Consider the following 22976-nt stretch of genomic DNA (forward strand, 5'->3'; position numbering starts at 1 on the left):
GCACAAATAAGCTCTAATCAGCTTCCGCACAGAAACCAGAAGTATAAATATGATGTCCACTTTGGAGCCTTGATAGAGTGATCAAACTAAACACAAGACATACAAGGGGAGGAACAACAGCTACTGCATTCTACTACTACAACCAAGTACAAAGCAGAGACACCACACATACAGACAGCAGCATTAGGTCACAGCTACGGCTGCCAAGTTAAAGTACAGATGGCACTGACTCCATCCTGAGTCAGGCAGCCAGGTTAAGAACAAGGTTCAGGAGAGAATATAGGTTAGTTGCTGAAATCAAGTTACGCTGCCTCTTGAAACACGGAAGTAACCCAATGACCAAAGCTCCTTGTGACTGCAACTGGGTAACATTCTTGTGGTAATCATCATTGCTCACACTGAAGAGTAAATAATTTAACAGATTAATTCTAAAATGCAGCAGCTACAGTAATTGTGTTTTCCTCCATCTTTACTCTTCTATCTGTTCTGCCTCTTTCCACCACATCACCTTAACCAAATCTTTTCCTCCCCTGGTTACATTTTTCTCCACTTTGAGGAACAACAGATTAAGCAGAGCTACCCCTTTCTCAGGTAGATTTTGAACCCCTGTTGAGCTCCATACAACAATTAAACTGCTGCTACTGCTCAAGTGGTCACTGAGAATCAATTTGTCATTGCTTGTACTACAGGTGCTGACAGAATTAGGAAACCTTTTTTCTGCCCCCCCTGCACAAAAGTGCATTATTTTGGGCACTTCACTGAAATGCAGTCAACACTTGAAGGTTTATGTTTAAAAATCCTCCTAAAAATATTTGTATACAGCATAGTGTGCTGGACACATTTCAGCAAAGTCTACGAAAAGTCTGAGAAACCTTAACTTTTGCTCTCCAAACAAAATCACAGGATTAGCACTAGATTCACACAGCTGTTGTATTTAGTATTAAGATAGTGGAATCAAGCTTTCATATGACTTATTGTACTGCACAATGAAAAAAGTCACAGTTGTATGTCAGGAGAGGGATTTAATTAAGCAATTAAAAGGAATGCGACTTACATATTCCTTCACATTTTTTGTCTTCACAGCTTTGTATGAGTAATATGCAGGATACAACATCCCAAACACCAGCCTATGGGAAAATAAAAAGAGTTTTCAGAACCTGTTATACTGTACATGAGAAAACAGTGACAATACATCATTAGAGCAATGCAACCAACTTAAAAATAAAATCTCATTCTCTAGCTTGAAAAAAATAAATCACAATGTTATAGGCTGCTTGGAGGAAGTTTAGCCGTACTCAAAAATAGAGCAACATGAACAGAAAAGGCTGTATGCTCTGAAGACAAACAAACAGTTGCGTAAGACTGTCTCTAATAGATAACGCAAATCTAGTAGCTCCTCTGGTTCAGCTACAAGCAAAACCAGTCCTGTGCCCAAAGACTGTTTCCGCATTGCCAGGGCTGTCACGCTTTAAGAGCCTCTAACAACAATCGGTAGATGATCATAACCCATCTACTTTTATCAGATTACCAGAAGATTCTTCAAAAGCAATTTTAAGACAACAAGAGTCACATAATTTCAGCTCCTTTTGCTACAACTCTGCAACAGCAACACAGGGAAATGGAGGCAAGTGGGAATTAATACAGTTTTGCTCAGACAGATGATTCCTGCTAAAATTCCTCAAACGTAAGGTGCAGAGCAGGGCGAGAGGGTGCCAAGCAATCCACGCTGAGTGCAGGATCAGAAAAAAGATCTGCTCTAACACAACTTTGTTACAACACAGTATTTTCTAGTACGAGTCTTGGCCACAGACTAGTGGAACAGTTCTTTATGAGAAACTGAACAGCAGTAGTTGCCATCTCCTCGACAAATTCAAGAGCTCCATACTTCTATTTCACCAGCTTGTTATACTTTGTAAAGTCAAGGAATTGCCTGCCCTTCGTTACAGCTGGCCTAAAGCAGCAATTACAGCAAAGTCTGGCTACATCTCTGCAGCATCACTTACAACTTGCTCAGGATGGTTATGCGGGAGAAATTTACACTTGCAGGGATATCCAGAGATCTTATGTGAAAGTTCAGAACTCTTAAGTAATTTAACTTCTCACAGTTAGGTGAAAAAAGATGCAGCACGTGTTTTTTTTAATGAGTCCACCTAGGACAGATCTGGCATGTAAGATTTCAACCCAAATGGTTGAAACTTACCAAACTAAGTAATCAACTAAAATCTAAAGCTTTATAGTTGTGTCAGGTATATTTAAATAAGCGGTTCTACCTACACAGAGCCACTGCAGAAGACTGTATGATGCTACCAAGCTTTACTGTTAGACCCAGGAGAGAATTCTAAGAACTTGTAGGCCAATTTACTTTTTTTTAAGCAACTACTCCAAGAGTCTTCATCTTCTATAAGTTGTTATTTGCAAAGACTACCACTAAGAACTTTCCTAGTATACAAGACATCAATGCAAGTTTGAATTCAATCAGTTTGATATCCACCATCTTCCAAGCACCACTCTGATACGTAGGCAGAAGTCTTCTGCCTAGTAGGAAGACAATTTAGAGTACTGAAGCCATTTGCAACAGTTTACATATATAGTACTTAAGTGGGGGAAAAAAAATATGGAATTGTTAACAGCAAAGGTGAGACACTTTCCTCAGCATCACAGATACCATAGAGAGGGTTTCTCCACCCTTAGTGCAAGACAAACACAAGGTTACCTGTGGAAGAAAGCCTGTTGCAGGGGCAGGGGGATACTGGCAGATGTTAAACTATAAATGCCGCAAGTGATGGGGAGAATAAAATTATGGAAGCATAACTGCAGAACCCTTCATGTTTGAAAGGGCCCTGTGAAGTCATCGAGTCCAATCTCCTGCTCAAACCGAGGTCGACATCAGAGTCGAACCAGGCTACTTCAGGCTTCAGCCAGTCAAGTCTTGGAGACTTCCAAAGAGAGACTTCACATCCTCTCTGGGCAACCTGTTCCAATGCTTAATGAGCCTCCTAGTGCAAAGTTTTAGTTACATCCTGTCAGAACCAGGAGTTTATAGCCCTTGTCTTTCTTGGTTGAGTAGCACAGCAAGAGAGTGAGCCTAACCTCCAAAGAGTCACGGAAGATTGCTAATAAGTCCCCCAAAGCTTTCTCTTTTCTGGCTGAACAAGCCCAGTTCATTCAGACTGTCCTCATAGGTCATTTGCTGTGACTACCTTGGTGACCTCCAGTGAATTTTCTCAAATAAATTAACATCTTTCTTGGACTAAGAAGCCCAAAGCCAGACAGTCAAATGTATAAATCTCACATCAACATCCCCATCCTCTACTGAAACTGTAATATGTATATATTTTCCTGATATTTTCCTCATAATTTAATTTAAAAATTATAAAACTCAACTTTAAAATCCTCAAACACTGAACCAGGTATTTTCTTACCTTTAAAGAACAAAGAAGGCTAAGAAAAATATTTGGTTTTAATTGACTTTAGGACAATAAATAGAATTACTACCTGATTATAATTAAGAGTCAAAGCTAGTTAATCATGTGTAGCTCTTTTTTAGGATGCATTCACTTCCACAACACAAGACTAGATCTGAACAAAACTTCTGCAGCACTTCTGCAATCTTTACGTGCATTGGGCCTTTACCAATAAACAGAGTTGTTAGCAGCCGATAGCAGCAGAGGAGCTAAAGGACACTTCAAGCAGGTCTCCATGAGATCAGATTCCTCTGTAGTGGGAAGGGATGGTGCATTGCAGATCACTTAAAATAATATTGATATGAAAGAGTATAACTGATGTACCACAGCAGCAGTTTAAAATCTGTATGGTCAGAATTTCACAATTCATGCTAAACTAGAGTTAACAGAAGATGGATCCTGAAGCTCTTTAATATGGGCAGGCTAAGCTGCTACTCCATGGCAGCAGAGCTTACCTACATGTTTCAGATGTTGAAATGCCTTTTGAAAAAATCCAGACTACTTGAATTCCAGTTCAGCATACTAATCTGGAGAAGCCTATCCAAATACAGCTCTACTACAATGCAAAGACCTTTCAGCCTAAAACCAAGAAAAGCAACATCCAAAAAAACCCTGAAGTTTATTCACAACTAGGAGAAAAGCCTGACAACAGAAGTTAAAAACCTCACTTCACCCAAATAACAGGGGATCTGGAAACAGAAGGACTATGAGACCAAACACCCTTCATTTTGATGAATTTCTGTAGACAACAGCTCTTCCTCTTATTTTTTGTCCCTGTGGAATACCCTGTTCAGTAACCTACCAGCTCTAATGGCTCCCACTTTTCCTTGTTCTTCTGAAATTATGACCATTAAGTATCAGAGATAAGGAAAGTCTCATTAATCCTTTATGATGTAACACAGACTTTATAAGGGCAGGAATTTCTTTGTTCAAAGAAAAGACACAAAAGAGGTTCCTGAACATCATAAGTGCTACCAACTGTTAGACAGCTGTATAATTATATGCCAGCAGTTACTGTTCATCAATACACCTTACCCAAATTCCAAAAAAATAGTCCAAAGTTATTTAAATGGCTACTAGTAGCCTGCACATGTAGGTTTCTTGCTATGACGCATATGAAAGAGAAACAGTTTGAATCTTTCACTTAACAGATTTTTGGTATATACTTTTCCACCCACTTTACCATCAAGTAGCACCACTTCTAATTAAAAAAAAAAAGTCATATTTTTAAATTTAAACAGCAATTTAGGCTCTGAAGGTGTCATCCTCTGAAATCTGGTAAAAGTAAGAACGGGAACAGAATTTTTTGAGAGCACTGCTTCAGAAATAATTGATCTTCAAGCAGAAAGCTTATTACAGTAACAATAAGAAGATGATAAAGCTAAGCTAAAGATGACCTCGAGTTAAACAAGAACACCAGCATGGGACAAACACAATAAAGGTAGCTAGTTTTCTCCATCTAGCAAATCTTTACATTACTCAATACTGGTCAAGAGTCAGAAAAATCACTTTTAGTACTCACTTTTTCTTCTAAAGAATTCTTGTAGAACTCACTTTTAAAACCAAAGAATAAGAAACTTTACAACCCAATATATTATTACTTATTAGTGTTCAATACTGTTGTAACATGGAAGTGTTAGAAAAACTGCCACTTGCCCCCAAAAAGTGTGCAGAGGGGATCAAGAATGAAAAACATCAGCACATTTAGCCAGTAATAATAGGAACTAGTACTGTGAAGTTTTTATCTCCTCACAGCCAGAGCTGACATTTTAAGTGTGGCACGATGCTGCTGCCAATTCTAGCATCACAACCTCCTTCACATGGGCAAAGTCATCTAATCTTAGAGAAAGCTACCAGGCAATTTAACAATAGAAATGCCAACTTGTCTCCAGTGAGTGTAGTTGAAGGTCAGCAAATTCACTTTTACCCTCCATCTATACATGACAGATTAGTATACAGGCAAAAAAGAGAGATTGCTGCAGCTGACTGAAGCAGAAACACATAGAACAGGAACAGCAGGGAGCCTGGGCACAATCAGTATTATTGACATAGATAGCTACAACAGCCGAGCATTTTCTAATAGTTTTCCTGTTTGCATCAATACCCCTAAAAATCTTAGCAACATGTACTGCTATACATAAGTGCACCCTTCCTCTGGTATTTCTATAGTAACTATGCAACACATTTACTTCACGGATGTGCCCAATTATTCCAAGGCTTTGCAAATTTAAAAGTTTAAGTGTTATTTTTAAAAGTGCAGTTTGTATTTCACACTTGGTATCAGCACACTGCACTAATGTAGCAGGCAAAAACAAAGCCAGTTTCTGCAGATGGGAACAGATTTCAGCCGAGTGTGATGTCATGTCATTTACTTTATTTTACTAGTATATATATGGATAATCCTGCTTACCAATGTGATTTTACTGCTAGTTGTACGCCTAGCTATTTCAGCTTTTCAGCTGTACTCAGCAACTAATGTAGCATTCCTTTTTTGGTACAGCCACTTCCTCTACAGATATTTTCTCATTTAAAGAGAGATGTTTCTCAAATATGCCAGGGGATTAAGATCAAAAGACAAAGAAAAAAGGGTATAAAAAAGCCTTGAAATTGGAATAATGTATTTGTGTATCCATATAGCTGTACAAAAACAAACATAACCTACTGTCTGTATTATCACATAATCTAGCCTTCCAGTTTAAATAGCTTTAAAGTACACAACTATTTGAAAAATTCATTTCTGAAGCAAAGCAACTGAGTTTGCATTTGACTGATTACTAAAAAATCAGTCACCTGTACACACACTGCCCTGGCACTGAGCATATTTAACCTGGATAGTAAACAACTATAAAGGTAATGTTTTAAAAAATAAAATGAAAAAAAATACAAATGAAAGCCACCAAGTCACTCAATAAGACTACTTGTACCCAAACTCCCAAAACACTAAAGCCATTAAACTAACAGTGCATTTAAGACTTCGGTCTGTTCACGTTGTGAAAGAATTGCCCAAAGCAAGGAATAGCGTTTGGCACTTTATTCTTTTGTTTCCCTGAAATGCAGAAAAACAAGGGCCACAAGCGTTCCCTTATAGTAAAAGCCATTCAGGAAACTCGTTCAGTATGAGATACTTTGGAGACAATGCCACTTGCTAAGCTCCCTTAAGAAGTTTGATAACAGAGATGACACCGATTTGTCCACCCACTGACAGACTAAGGATCTTGGCACAGACAGAACCAGAGCCAGGCACTTGGTAATGCGTGCATCTACAGGGGAAACATGCACCTACATCCTGAAGGATCACTTGACAGCATTTGGCAGGCTGGAGAATAAAAGAACCTTCCCCAGCTCCACAAAACCACGGAAGCGAATATAAATACCTGATATATTTCATAATTGCTAACCATGCCCAGTTCCTCTTCCCAATACTAGTCTTTACCTGAAAGTTACGATAGGAGCATCTCCCATTCCTGTCACATACACACACAAGCTTTTCTAAGAGCTGGTCAGACACCATGGAAATACCTGCAGTAATATAAATGACTCCCAGCTCTGGGCGTGGTATGAAATCCTTAACTGTACTGCTGGATCTACGCAGAAACTAGGTCTGATGTTGTTAGTACTGCTTTGCTTCTATATGAACTATAATTACTATTCCATGCTATGGTTGAGCAAGATTTCTCTTGAAAGGGAAGTTTGCTAATGGAAACTAAATAGCAGATTGAGATCTAGTCTGAAGAACAATGCTTGAGTCTTTGGATGGCTGTTCTTGGCTTTAAAAAGGAAGATATATGGCCATACTCCTTAACAATCCATTCACTGAGGTTTCAATCAGCACACACAGGAAAAACAAACGTTTTTGCTTAGACTGTATGCTACTCATACTTGTAAGCCACTCCCATAAAAGATAAGCAGTATGGATTTATTTTTATTTTGGCTATAAAGCAGTAAGTCTAATCAGTTATGCACTAAGTTGTAGCTGCCATGCATCTCTGTGTGGTACCCTCAAGCTCACAATAAGGCATAAGGAATATCTGTAAGAATTCTATTCAGGAGGAAAAAAAAAAATCTGCAATTAAATGGAAAAAGTAAGACTCTCAGTCATGCCCGCCAACACCCCCTGAGGGTTACAATTGGGTAGTAAGTTCTAGACTAAGCCAGCTATCTCCTAGGTTTTTACTGTCCAGACTAACAAAAGCTCACCCTGGCATTTTTGTCCTGAGTGTTTTTGAAAGGGACTACGCTAAAGTCTCTCTCCAGCACCTGAAAGAATTTAGTTTCATTTTGCTACAGGACAGCATTCAGATATACAACACTAACCATAACAATCTACATTAAAAGACTATGGATTCGAGTAATTATAAAGAATACACTTAGACCAAAATGCTGGTCTGTTACATGGACGGGGGAGCATTAGGATAAGCTCCTCAACCTCAAACCAAACTGTTTTCTACTTTTTCTTTCACCCCCTGCCTTGTGCAAGGAGCAGTGGAAATCACACAAATCCTATTAAAAGAACATATCTGCTAACAGTAGCAAGCATTAAACTCAGCAACTCCTTTAGCAGATTACAGTTACGAAAAGGCAGGAATGCGATCAGAAACAGATCTGTTAAAAATCTTCACAGCATTCTTATACAGAGAATATCACCAAAACCCATACAAAAAAAAAGTCTCAACAGTTAAAGAGTATACCCAGAAGCACTGACAGATAAAGTACGTTCTCGAGCAGAGCAAAAAGGCTATTAATCTTCCAGCTTAGGAAGCTGGAATTCTCAAAAGCAACTGCCAGATTCTTCCAAAGCACAACATAAGCAAAAGTAATGCAATTGCTCAAGCAGTTGAAAGTCACCTTAAAGTTTTAAGCAGAAAAGTGACCTCCCCACCAATTCCACTAGAAAGTGGGAATTTCTTACATTAACAACATTTATTTAGTAAGACCCAAGTATAGTAATTGCAAGCAGTCTGATAGGAAACAATTAAGCCTTTCTTTCAAAGCAAAGCTTCACTAGGCATACCCTATCCACTCATGCTAATGGAATACCACTTTATTGACTTACTCCCAAATAGGGAACCTGTTGCCAGATACTCTTCAAGTTCTCTCAACGTGATAAACAGCCCTGCCTGAACCTTAAAGGAAGTCTAATATGAGCACACCAAAAAAATTAGAATAAAATGTTTTTTGTAAGGGATGTTCTGTACTGGGATCTGTGCAGAAGTACTGATGTACCTACGGGCAAAATACATCAGTAAGATTGATCGCTTATTTGCATAGGGTCACCAGGTTTCTCTCAAGAGAAAACAAGATTTAGATGCCAAGAGAACATTCAAACCTTCAACCCATTTTGTCTGCAGAGAAATTCTCTGCAGAGTCCAAAATAAAAATTTTCCTTCCCTGTCATTACCTTAAGCAAAATTCACCTATAAATGCATCCTCCCAAAGATTTCCTTTTGTTTCCTACATATGCTCAAAAAGCACTGAAAGCACTAGAAACTCGTAGCATTTTCTATAGGTTGGCTGTGTAAGAAAGGGAGGTATTGCTTTTGCAGAGGAGAAAAGCCACTTCCATCAGAGGTGGCATGATAAGGGAACGACTAAGACAAAGCGGCTCCAGCAAAGGCTCGTAGAACATCTCTTATCATACAGACAAAAGGACAAACTGATTCCTACTGGATTAGTGTCTAGAAGGGTAGTCAAACATTTAACCAGGGCTAATGACATTGAGCAGTCTTTTACCAAAAAGGAAAGAAATAAACTAGTCAGATAATCCCTTTAGGTGTAGCATAAAGAGAAATAAACAGAGGCAGGACATCCGGGAAGAATTTTAGGCAGCTCGGACAGACTGTGAACCCTGGAGTACCTAACCAATGGGAAACAGGGGAGGGAAAAATTCGGCCGGGATTAGGGAATAAAAAGGTGTGTTTCAAGAACTGAAAGGGTGCCTACTTGCTAGGTCACACGCTCTTGCAGGAACGTAAATAAAAATGTGCTTCACAGAGGATTCTGCCTGAGCCTATTTCATTCGGACTGGAACTTGTTTCTCACACCTGTTACTCGTTCTACTTGCTACTACAAAACCCTACATAACACAATAAATATCAGAGAGAAGTCTTAATTATCTTGATCCCTGAACACACATTAGACACGCTACCTCCTTCAAAGAGAATTAACCTTGAATTTCCAACTTGCTGCCTATTAAGCCAGTTCAGTCAGCCAGCAATACACCCCAAACTAGTACCTCAAGTCCCACTCTCCCAGCAACAAACCCACTGCATGTGTGTCATAGCAGCCCTCTCTCAGGGGCCTGTGGCAGTCTGGAACAAGGTACTGCTAAAAAGGAATTCCCGAAGTAAAATCCAGGCTATTGTCTCTAAGGAGTCAGCCTGGAGAATGTCTTTCACATGGACAAGCTGCATCAGTGTTCTAACACCACAGCTTTCCCAGTCACTTTCTTTTCAGAGTTGACAGGGCTTTACTGGTACACAAACTTTGTGAAACAACTCACACCCTGTTCACATATAGTTCACATTCAGTGCAGAGGTACGCAGCGAGAAGCTATTGCATATCAATCTCACTAGAAGAATGTATGCCTATGTCTGGAGATGGGGTCCAAAACTTGTGTCCAGGACCAACCAACAACTTCTTGTGCTGCTGGACAGGCTAGGCGTATTTTAACAAAAGGGTATAAATCTGGAGATATCATCACCATGTCATTAAAAAAACCAAAAAAAACACACACCCAACAGCTCTCAAATCCTGTTCAAAACATAGTCAAAAGGCCCAACAAACCCAGTAGAACAGATGTGAGAAACGCTCCTTATCCAATGACAACAGCTCAGGCAGTGATCGATACGAAGCACATTTTATTTAAACATTCTTGCAAGAATGGGTAACCTAACAAGTAGGCACGCTTTTGGTTCTTGAAACACACCTTTTTATTTCCTAATTCCAGATGAATTTTCCCTCCTGTTTCCCATTGGTTAGGTACTCCAGGGTTCATAGCCTGTCCGGAGCGCCTAAAATCCTTCCCGGATGTCCACATCTGTTTACTTTTCTTTATGCTACACCTAGAGGCTTATCTGACTAGTTTATTTGTTTCCTTTTTGGTGAATTGCCCAGTGTCGTTAGCCCTGGTTAAATGTTTGACTACCCTTCTAGACACTAATCTGGTACATTACACAAGCCTTTGCTGGAGCCTCTGTCTAGTCATGCCCTTATCATGTCACCTCTGATGGAAACAGCTTTTCTCCATTGCAAAAACAATACCTGCCTTTCTTACACAGAAAATTCCAAAAAGCTAGTACTAAAGAGCAAAATAGAAAACGTAGTAGGGATAGAAATTGTTATAAAACTCTTAGTCACTTCTCTGCATGCCTATCTATTCGTCACTTTATTTTAATGTCTGTGTTTGACCACTACTGTAATAGCACCCCAACTATCCCTGTACTATTTCCTGTTTACAGAATTACTAAACTCCACCACGTGTGTGGACTGTCAGCAGGTGAGCTCATAATTTCCAAGTACCCACGCCAAGGAACTAAAATAGGATGCATCTATAACACTTCCACGTGATAAAGAGCAACCACTGAAAGCCTTCAACACAGAGCAACCCTTATTAGAGAACTTAAATCTTTCACCTAGCTCCTACCTCAAGCTCAATAGCAGAATTTCAGCCCTGCTGAAGAAGCATTAATTTCCAAAGCTGCTCATGCTTATTTAAACATCAAATAAATTATCTTCCTTCAAATCTGCCTTCAATAGTCCCTGCTTTCACCTGTTGCTATGACTGTTTACCACTGAAAGCAAAGTCCTTGTGGCCTCACAGTAGCCAACTGTGGCATCAGGCAGGAGCACAACTGTACACTGAGAATTAGCCAACAATTAGGAATGACTGCATCAACTTCTCACACAGCTCTTAAGAGAGTCTGGCATGACTTTGTTCAAAGAAAAACGTGTGCTCATACTGAACTGTGCTTTTCTTTTAATGATCAGCAAGGACTGACAGCTGGATTAAAGATGTCAGAAAAGAACAACTGGCTAATTTGTGGGGGTTTTGTTGTTTTGTGGTTTTTTTTCTTTTAAAAAAGTCAAAGCAACTCTAATTTTCAGCAGATATTTTCTATTTTTGTTTAGACATGCATGGATAAACTTGCTCCATGGAGAAGTTGAGCAGGAACACAATTAAGACTACAATTAATTTTTAAGGTTAAAGATAAAAGCTGATACTACCTACCTGGACATTCAAAGAAACTGTCACATAGCATAAACACTATTTTAGGTGATTATGCTTTAGAAGAGTTTACATAATAATGGTGATGGACAGAGAAACACATTTGTGAGCTTCCTTGTTTTTGAAAAAGTTCTTTATACTTACTAGTTTCAGAGGTTCTGCAACCTACACATACAGTTCTCACGAGCAACGTGATCCTTTCAATTTAGGACACTTCTGATGAGCACCTAATGCAGATGAAGTGCTGAACAAGATTAACACGAATATTACTAATTCGAGAATGAGGTATTTAATTTTGTCATGAGGTTTAAAGTAATGTATGCATTTGATACTTAGTTTCTCAGCTTTGATAAATTAAAGTAAAAAAGTCACCAGCCCTTTTATTTACCTACTTACTACTCTTAGCTTTGCATCTAGTGTCTTCAAAATAGTTTTGGAAGCTCCTACAACTTTTTAATTAGGTCTTAATTTCTGTATAAGAATATGAAGTCCTTCATATCAAGGATACTGTAGAAGAATCCAGGAGAGACCTTGCAAACACCTTCCATTTTAATCTGTTACACTGAAAAATTGTTCATTACAATAACTTCAACAAACTCATGTAAAGTCACTGGCTACTCCTTTCCAAAAGTTTCTCTGCTCTGTGCCACAGTAAGTTTTGAAACAAGCACAGATAGGTGGATGTTTAGAGAGCCAAAGCTAACATAAAAGAATAAAGCAAATACTATCATCTCAGTATTGACAAATCATGGACATTTTAAAATGTGTTTATAATTCTTAAAGCTTCAGTTCTTGAAGATCTAAAAGATCGCAAATCCTGGTGAAATGACCAGGTAAGAATCAGATTTGCATATGAAGATGATCTTTTATCCAGCACGAAATCGGAACAGAAGCAGTAAGATAGCATAATTGAAGAACAGCAATACTAAGCAACAAAAGTTTGGCAGTTGATAGGAACAAACTAGAACAAATGCTGTCAAAAATACATAAACACATCTCCAGAACAAAACACCCAAAACCCCAAAATACATTCTCATTACAGCAACTCTAATATTTAAAGTAGCCTCACTCATTATTGTATGTAAGTCTCAAAGCAAGACAGCTCAGTATTTTCAGTGGCAGTAATCTCTTTCAGTGATAGGAAAGAAATTTTTGGTTGTCTGAAAGGACCTAAGGCCAGCTTTTTCTTCGTTAGCGTAACTTGGAAATATTTACCCTAAGTTATAGTATCTTCAATCAAGCTATGGGACTCATGATGGGAAGCCCATTAATAATTACACAATATAGACACCCAAGTCTCAAGTGCACGAGATGGGGAGAAATTCTTTGTATTAAAGTGTTCAAGCACTATTGTGTCAGCAGCTGCATAAGGAAAAAGTGACTTGACACACCAACACTCAAACTATGTAAGTTCAGTAATCTAGTACTTCTAATATTATTCAGTATTAAAGGAAAACCAGTTTATATTCTCAAGACTATAAAGTCATGCTCATTCTCAACCATTTTTGTAATCTAAAGCTTTCTTCAGCTTTGGAAAGTGGCTCTAAAGCTAGCCACTGGACTGGAGTTTCCCCATCCTGACCTCAGCCACCACTTACAATCTACACTCATTCCCTCCAATACCTTGAAATGCCATATAGTTAACAAAAAAGGGATTTCCACTTGGATTCTTACCTTGTCAACTTTGCTTTTTCACCTTACATTGGTTTGCTAGAGACTTTGGTAAATCTCACAAGTTAAAAACCACAATCATCCCATTGCTTGCTGCTCTAAGAGTACCTTCTCTCAATATTTTTGGAGCACTGTCAACATCAAAATAACTGGCTGTAGGAAACTAACATTTAAAATAGGAGTGGTCCCAACTAAGAATTGCTTCTGCTTGTTTCAAGGAAAACCACATTTTATTTTTGAACCATTTGTAAGTGAACAACAAACCACACTGCATGTAACCATACATTCATCATATGGGTTAGTTTGTTTTTTTTTTCCAATGTATCCAGCTTTTTTTTTTTTTTTAAAGAGTGTCCAGCACTGCTACAGGCCACACTATGTAGAATATTAATCTGGCTGTCTATTTTAGAGAGAAAAGTGAACTTCATAACCCAAAGGCCCAGAAAGCTCCTACTTAAATCATTACACATCCTAGAAATCCAAAGATATTGTCACAGACCAGCCTCAAGGTCCTGCCTCTCCCAAGAAAATGCTACAAAGACAAGAGCTCGAGCAAAGAACAAAGTGCAACCACACAACACCAACTCCTGAAGTAAAAATTAGCCTGTCTTCTCTTCCCCAGACAGCTGGGGTTTTTTGGCTTTTGATCATGAGAAGGTATTTACATCTCAATTTTTGCCTTAACGTCCCTGATTTCCAGACAATTCCGTTAATCTTATGACCCAGAAAAGTATTCCTGAAGCCTCTTAGAACATTCAAAAAAACAAACTTTCCCATTGTACACAGGAAAAGGCTTCTTCTATGAAATTTGTATTTGGCAGATACTGTTGGGATAACATCTGGACTTGTCATTCCAAAGTATACGTGTTTCCTCAATTATAATCACCACTTAGAGAACTTTGTGAATATGCTGTTAGAAAGCAAGTCAAGAATTGATAAAATGAAGAATCTCTACCAAACTTATTCATGTAGTTGTATTAGTAACTTAACCTCAATGACAAAAATACCATGCTAAAAAGATACCTTCATTTCCTCCCTTCTGAACCCTAATCACTTATTGGCTTTTCTTTAGAGACTCATGCATTAATAAAGTAGTTTGAGAGGTAGCTTTTGTTCTTAAAAACAGATAATGCACGCTATGCTAATTAACCAAAGGTTCATTTTTGAGAGAAGAATTCTGTTAACACAAATATGGTTGATTGGTAATACATAAACAGGCTAAGAAACCAGAAAATACAGAGAGAATATAAGTATGCCTTTTCAGAAATGTCATTTGCTAAATGCCAATGAAAGGTAATTTGCCTGATTCACGTTATCCTCTTTATACAAACGCAAATTCCATTTTGACTCAAGCATTCAAGGTTAACTTTTATTCAAAAAAAACCTACCAAAGTTCTATATGCAGAACAGTAAAAAAATGCTTACGTTGCATCTATGGCAAACTAGTGACTGCCAAAGCAGTCATTTAAAACATGTATTTTAGGGTGGATAATATTGTCTTCCAAGTAAACTCTGAGCTGTTCGCTGCTGAAAAATGTGAATAGGTCAGCTTCTTCTCTGGCTTCTAAAACAGTACAACAGCAAATACACTTCAACTGAGTAAAACTAGACATGCTTTTAGGCATAAGTGAAGCCTGTGCTCTAGAACAAAGTCCTAGTCTGGGAAAAAAGATCAGCAGACAAAAGCGTGCAAGAGCACAAAGCCAAAACTTTTTATTTTTAAACATCAGAGTTTAAGGTAATGTTACTATACTATCAAAACTAATTAAGATATCTCTAAAGCTAGTGACCATTTTCCTCACTCTCCTTTCCATGGTTTTGATCAATGAGTTACAAAACAAGGTGAGAGGAAGAAATAATAAAACCAGACAGTAGTAGGAAGGCATAAGCACAAACTGTTTTCTGATTTTTTCCTTCAAGCACTGCAAGTTCCAACAGCTTTATTAACGGAAGAAAGTAAAACATTATGTCAGACTTCTCACTTCAGGAAAAATTCTGCTTTGTGAATTCTTGCATTTAAACATTGGGTTAAAGGCTTTTGAAAGAAATTGCACTTAGTTTTCAAGATCAAATGCAAGTTCCAACTGTCTTCAGGGTACGTGAGCAATATTTCAAAGATGATAAACACATGGAAAACATTCATCTAGTTAAACCCACTTCCATGTCAATGCTTGCAGACTAGCTATAAAACACAACAGAAACAGAAGTAACGCCCTAATATTTTGTCAGTGATATAGTGAACTGGAAAGTAACAGTGATAGCTGACAAAAAGCTCAATACAGACTCAGCCACTCCGGGGTGTTTGATTTACCCCTATGTCCAAAAGCATCTCATCAGATTGGTTATTCAGTGCCACTGAGGCCAGTCACGTTTAAAGTCAGACTAGACAGCAAAAAACCTGCAATAATCTTTCCTACCTAGACGCCATACACCTCATCTCATTTCTCCAGTAGTAAATTGTTACAATCTAGTTTGGCAGGTCTTTAAAATTTGAAAGATTCACGACAGAGAGACCATATTGTTTTCAGCTGTAATACCTTCTTCTCTAAAAGCCAAATACTTTCACATAATAGCGCAGGTTTTGAAATTCCAAAATTTCAAAAGCAGAATAAAAGGGATCAAAAAGCTTAGGTAAAGCTTTTTTACACATCAAGCACCAGAACAGGGGCTTTTGCCAGACATGTTTTTACATAGTACTTTTTAATACTTTATTATCAAGCATTAAAAGTATTGAGCCAAAGCAACTTTTTTTTTTTTAATATCTGAATTTGGCTTGGGATCTTCCTCAGCCCTACATGAGCTTATCAGGAGTTGGCTCTACATACCAAATAGTCGGGAAAGACAAGCCATTTTATCTAGGTTGCAGAAATGGTCAAGAGCCTAAAATATGCTCCATGAAAGCAAACATTGGTTTGTGGAACATGCAAGAGTGGAGGTTGTTTGTTTTAATTAGAAACATCCTTTTGTGCCAGACCATGCAGTTCTTGGTATTTCTTTATCTACAATGCATAGGACACAGATGTGGATTTCAGCACGTTTTGTAACAGAGCACATGCCAAGATCATTAAGTAAGAACGTCAGACTCCACAGTACGCCTCTAGTTCTGCTCCATCTGTTTTGAGCAAGCTTTAGTCTGCCCGCCTGCCACAGGCTGTGAACACTGACCATGCATGCTCTGCATCTACACAATCCCATAAACACGGGAGAGAAAAGAGCAGCTAGATTGTGTGGCAAACACTGATTTAAAGAAAGGTATGCCAGGCAGGCAGTGGGGACACTTATTTCTAACAAATTGTCAAAGCTAGTAATTTCACATTGCACAAACTTACAGAATAGGTATTACAAGTCAAGTTTAGTGTGCAGGCACTTTTTGCTGTACATATTAGGATCGCCTAAGTGAGAAGCTGAACTATTGGAGAGAAGTGCTCCAATGACTTCATTGCTCAATTATGTAAATAATTTTAAACTTTCACACGGACAAGACAATATACTTAATCCCTAGACTTACATATGCTTACAGATTTCAACCTATAAAATTTAAAACCCTTTAAAAAAATTTGACACCTTGTTTGATTAGAACAGCTGCACTGTTATTACTGGAACTAGTTTCACTACAAGAAAGAGTAACAGCAATGTTCAAGTGAAGAACGTAGTTTCAGAGTATGTTTCAACCACACTGGTAACATGCTGATGCCAAAACCAATGCTGTTTTCATCCCGCAACTTTTCATTCTCGGCACAGCACTTACCTAGCAACTACACAACAGCAGCATGAATTGGTGCAGTTCAGTGCAACTAACAAAAGAGTAACCTCTTTCAAGCATGCTAATTTTCACTCTGGTTGACAAAACAACCAGACTCACCCTACGGCCACGCAACTTTTGGACCCTGTGGAAAATAGAGAATAAGGAGAGGGTGGCCCCTCCCAGCAACAGGCCAGTGAAATCTGTCTAAGCATAGCACGAAGCGCCAAGGATAACTGATACATGGTGACTGAATCTCTGCAGTTCTGTGGCCAGACAGACATTTCAACACATCTCTCCATCTCAGTCACTCACACTATGACAGCAACTCCTCTTTCCTCACAGGTGCAGGAGCAATTTATAGGCCTTTAAACTGGAAGAATACCGGAAGGCATGCAGCATCCAACAGCACTGAACATCCTTCATACTTCAGCTGGAACCATCCTGCCAGGAAAAGAGCAGGCTACAAACAGTTGAAGCAGCTCTCCTACAAATGGCCCTTCTGACTTGAAGATCAGGCTGTAGATAGCTACTCTTTCCACACAGCATGTGGTGGTATCTTTACTTAATTCCATTTGACAAATTATGGTTGTTTCAAGACAACACATTTGACAGCATGTTGATTAGCAAACCAGAGGGTAAATATTTTTGCACTCATTGCTTTTAATTAAAAGAAATGTATTCCAAGAGCAAGGCACAATCTAGGTTTACAAACAAAGCATAAACAGTTACATAAAACACCACCACCACACTAAATGAGATATTCCTGACAACAATCCAAGCTATGGCTTCAGTCACCCGTTCTCAGATGCCTAGTAATTCTAGGGGTAGCTGGATATTTGGAAACATTGAACGACAGCAACAGAAGTATTAAAAATAGAATAAGAGAACATCTCGGAAACTACAATGAAAGAAACTGCTCCAATCTGTAAAGCAGCAAAAGCTGAAAGAGACTAATACTACTACCTACCTTCAGGTCATCTACTGCGTGGCACAGTCTTTGTCCAACTTAATAGTTACAGTTATAATCTAATATTAGAACCAAGGAACGCTGGCTGAATCTTTTATTTGTTTTGCTTACATCTTTTGCTCCTTGCAATGCTCTAAAATGGGCTGGGGAAGGCACGCACTGTAAGTACAGACAGAAAAGTAACTACTAGTACTCAAGACAAATACATCCTCTACATCCACTCCAACTCCCTTCCAAAAGTCATGACTGCTGACCAACTTTACTGAAAACAAAACATGTACTTAAACATGAGGGTAGAGAGTGTATTGCAAAGCAACACAGATGGGGGAACTTCCATTTTTTTAAGTGAGGAGGGGAAAAAAAGTTAACAGATTACAGCAGACAGTCTGCTTTAACAGATTGCAAGAACAAAATGGCCATCTACTTTGTATTTACGATGCTTCACATCTTTGCTTGGCACAAGAGGATAGTCTGATCTCATCCATACCAGGCTGTGACTGACAAGTACTCAGCGTGTTTACTATTAAATACTGTCTCAGCAACTGATGTGTACACAATTGCTCAGAGCTTACAAATGAGAAGAATGAGCAATCAAAGCAAACTAAAAGTCAGGAACAAGCTCTATTAGAAGTTAATAAGATGGGCAGCCACAAATTTAAAAAGCTATTCCCACCATTAAAGACTAAGAATTTGACAAGGTTTACCACTTTCAGAAGTTTTCTGAGACTCTGAAAGAAATTACTATCTTCTTGTTGGTTTTGGAAGTGAAAAAAGGAAAAACCCTGCAGTAATCACTCTGAAAACTGTTGCAATAGCCAGTGTGCTTTAGAATTAATAACGACCTATACTTACTACAGCAGTACCCCATAGACACAAAACTTTAAAATGAAAGGATGTTTTAATTACGTGCTTCAAATCTTCTGCTTCCTGACAGAAAGGAGAAGACATGCAATTAGTACAAGGTATTTCACATGTTTAGAGACCTAAGTAAAATAGCATTTATAGAGCAAAGGGAAAATATTTCATTAAAACGAAGTTTCACCAAAGATTATTATGTGGAACAGTGAATTTGAACCACTCCCTGTTTCCTGTGCATGACTCCTCCAGACAATTCACATGCAATTAAGAATTCTAATTCTCTACTAGCTCCATTCCCTAGTTCCTTAAACCTTTAACCAAACTATTTTAGTGGAGTTGACTAACCCCAAATTACAAACTCTCAAACAGAAGTCAGTTTGCTTGGGACATGCGTGTCAGGACAAGTCCTCCACGTCAAAAGTCAGCAGAGGGCACTGTGACACACCTACAAATTAATATTTTGCTGCTCTTTTGGCCCTGAAAAACAGTATGTCAGTCAGGAGAGGAGAATGCTGCTGCAGCCAGAACAACTGCTGCTCCTTCCAGTCACGACAACAGGTATTCCTGATGGCTGCCCAAACACAACAACAGAGCTTCTTGGACTTGCTACGGACAGTGTATGATATCAGCAGCTCTCATATACAACAGAAAGTCACCACACCAAAATTAAACCATTACATAAGTAAGAAAGAACCTCAGGTCTCAGCAGCTACGTAGTGGTTAAAAATATTTCCATTTTTCTTATGGTGTTTAAGGAAAAGGTAGTACACGCCTTCCAAACTCATGACACACAAGTCAGAGAAACAAAGCCACTGGAACAGGTATGTCTGGAAAGAGACCAGGAAGGAAAACAGATCAAATAGAGGAAGATAGCATTATGGATGCTGAGAAAAGAGGACACGGAAGACAGTCGCAAGACCATTGAAATTAAGACCTCTTATGTCACACCACATCTACTTCTGTGCTGCTTCCTACCTTCCTTTTCCACCTGAATTTTCTCTATTAAGCCAAGTTAAACCATAGTCTTGAAGCTCTCTAAGTTCTCATTGAACGCTTTCCCCTACACAGGAAGCTGAACATTGGCAAGCTAGTTAAGTCCCACAGCTAGGGAACAAGGACACAAGACGGTAGAGAGGATTTATAAATAATATTAAGGACTCCCTTTTTAGAAAAATAATGAGGGCACACAAATGAGTGACCAACGGCAACCAGAAAACCAAAATACATGGAACTGCACAATACATTGTCCTTTATTGCCTCTTGCAACAAATCTGTGGATAGCAGTAGCTATTCTCTTCATTCCCTGTGCTATTGGTTAGGTCCATACAGGACTTAATCCTCAAAATGCAAATACAACCCTTAGCAATTCATGTAATGGAAAAAAAAAAACTATCTTCACAAGAATCTGTTCGTTAGAAATTGAGGTGCTCAGCATCACTGATATTACCTTTACAATCAACGCAGTCTAAGTTGTTGTTAAAATATAAGTTCTCTGGTTGGTGCTTTTACATAACGAAGTAGAAACGGGTTCAGCAGCTACATTTGACATACAGAAAGCAAGTGTATGTGTCTTCCCTCTAGTGCTGTGTATTGCCCGTGCAAAGACCACACTGACAGAGTACACAAACAGCAATTCTTCCTACAGCCTCCCTCTTCCAAACCAATGTCATGTCCTTGCAAATTCTGGAACACAACGCTCTACTTTGCAAGTTTCAGTTATCTGACAAGTCTCAGGGAGGCCAGGGAGAGGACTGCTACTTATCTAGGTGACCAGACTGCAGCAGGAAAACGTACGTGGCAGTATGAGAAGTATGACAACAAATTAAGTTTTCAGATGAAATTACACTAGACAGCTTAAGGGGGATGTTTCTCACCAACAAAACAGGGAAATCCTATTACGCCCTTTCAGTCATACACTCCTGCTACAGACTTTGCACTAATTCGCATGTTTGTTGGACTGCTTTGTGAGCAGATTTACTTCATTTGCCTAGTAAAAAGTCACACACAGCAAATCTCAGCTCAAGCGACCCAGTAAGCACTGAGGCCCCCACAGACACAGAGTTACTCAGCGAGGAGCACGAAGAAGACTCAGTTGCTCAAATATTACTCAACATTTGTTAGGGAATATTATTCAAATGAGCAAAATAACCCATCGGTTTCATGAAGTACAATGCCTAAAAAAAAAGACCAAAGGTTGCACTGGAGTTTACTCTTTCTCACATAGAGCTATAGACAGTGTGTAAGATAATACTTTTCACCTAAGAAAGTCTGCCCCTTTGGTTGACAAAAACTCAACTTTACAAAGACTCACAATACCCTACCAATCTATCTCGTCATCAGCTGATGACCTGTACTCACCACAGACCCCTATTTCACACTCCCAAGCGTTCTCCCAGCCCTTTCAGCTCTGCTGGGAAGGAAAACAGTTACCAAACAGACTTTACAGGGTAATTTGGCTCAATTTGCAAGCAATGGACACAATTTACGTGTAACAGGCACGAGCAGCCTGAGCTTCTTGGCTCTACAGCCCTAGGAGACAAGCTAAGAGCCGGAGAGGCACGGTGGGACCAGGAGAGACAACCTGTGCTCACCAAGAGCCCGGGGCTGGTTTGGCGGTGGCTTCTGGGAGCACAACGACCCTCTGAGGCGCCAGGCAGCCCCCCCCCGCTGCCAGACCGGTGTCACTCCTGGGCAGAGCCGCCGCTCCCACTACCTCACCCCTTTCAAGGCGAGGGGTGTGGGGAGAAAAAGCGCTCTGAGGTGATTAAATTCCTACAAGCGGAGTGGTTTGCGTTAACACAGCACTTCCAAGCCGTCGGCTGATACAGCACGGCGGCACTCCGGCCCCGACACCCGCCCCTCCTCACCGCCCCGCCGGCCCCCACCGCACCGGGGGAAGCCGCCCCCCGCCCCACCTGTGCCGGGAGCGGCCAGGCCGTGCTCCCGCGCAGCTTAACGGCCGCGCAGCTGAGGGGGACGGGGGGGAAGGAAGAAAGGGGCACCGCCTCCCTCCCACCGCCCCCGGCCCAGCCCCGCCGGGGGAAGCCCCGCGACCGCCCACGCCTCGGGCGACCAGCCGCTTCCCCTCTACCGTCCCCCGCGGGCCGACTCTGCCTGTTCCTTCCCCCCGGCCCAGCACTCACACAACGGCCCGCGAAATCATCCAGGAGACCATCGCAGCGGCAGCAGCGCGTCCCCTCAGCCAGCCCGGCCCCAATGGCCGCGGCCCCGCCCCGCCCCGCCCCTCCCCATTGGCTGGGCGGCTGCGCGCACGCGCTCTGGCGGCCGCGCGGGCGCGGGCGCGGCGGGCCTGGGTGTGATGGCGGCCTGTGGCTGTGCGGGGTGGCCGGGCTTGGGCTTCACACGTTCGGGTCTGTGCTCAGCGCTGGTGGGGCCCCACCTGGAGCAGTGCGTTCAGTATTGGCCCCTCACTACAAGGAAAACATTGAGATGCTGGAGCAGGTCCAGAGAAGGGCAACGAAGCTGATGGGGGTCCGGAGAACAAGTCTTGTGAGGAGCAGCTGAGGGAGCTGGGGTTGTTCAGCCTGGAGAAAAGGAGGCTGAGGGGAGACCTTATCGCTCTCTACAACTCCCTGAAAGGAGGGTGTAGTGAGGTGTGGGTTGGTCTTTTCTCCCAAGTAACAGGCGATAGGATAAGAGGAAACGGCCTCAAGATGCACCAGGGGTGGTTTAGATTGGATATTTGGAAAAATTGCTTCATGGAAAAGGTTATCAACATTGGAACAGGCTGCCCAGGGAAGTGGTGGAATTGCCATCCCTGAGGGTATTTGAAAGACGTGTAGATGTGGTGCTGAGGGACATGGTTTAGTGGTAACTTGGCAGTACTAGCTTAACGGTTGGACTTGATGATCTTAAAGGTGTCTTCCAACCAAAATGATTCAATTTGATTCGATTTTCAGTCCCATATGGTTGGTCTTGCTGACCCAGCCTGTGGGATGGAGAGTTCCAAGCCATGGGTGATGGGGGGGATAGATAAGGACGCAGCCCTTCCCCAGCTCTCAGGGGCTGCAGCCCTCCCTCCAGAGC

At 40.4% G+C, this 22976-nt stretch overlaps 1 protein-coding gene across 2 annotated transcripts in view; it reads right to left on the reverse strand.

Moving 5' to 3' along the window:
* Nucleotides 1-22158, reverse strand: part of REEP3 (receptor accessory protein 3) — a 42770-nt gene extending 20612 nt beyond the window's left edge. The window contains exons 1-2 of one of the 2 annotated variants that reach the window (XM_074590671.1): nt 22073-22158; nt 1055-1127 (exon numbers count right to left, since the gene is read on the reverse strand). In XM_074590671.1, coding sequence (XP_074446772.1) covers nt 1055-1127; nt 22073-22104 — 105 coding nt within the window. In that variant the 5' untranslated portion in view covers nt 22105-22158. Of the gene's footprint in view, nt 1-1054; nt 1128-21844; nt 21921-22072 lie in introns of those variants that run through there. The other variant, XM_074590672.1, reaches the window with a different exon arrangement.
* Nucleotides 22159-22976: the final 818 nt, after the last annotated feature.

This window comes from Larus michahellis, chromosome 6 (genome assembly GCF_964199755.1).
Source record: "Larus michahellis chromosome 6, bLarMic1.1, whole genome shotgun sequence".
In the NCBI taxonomy this organism is placed as follows: domain Eukaryota; kingdom Metazoa; phylum Chordata; class Aves; order Charadriiformes; family Laridae; genus Larus; species Larus michahellis.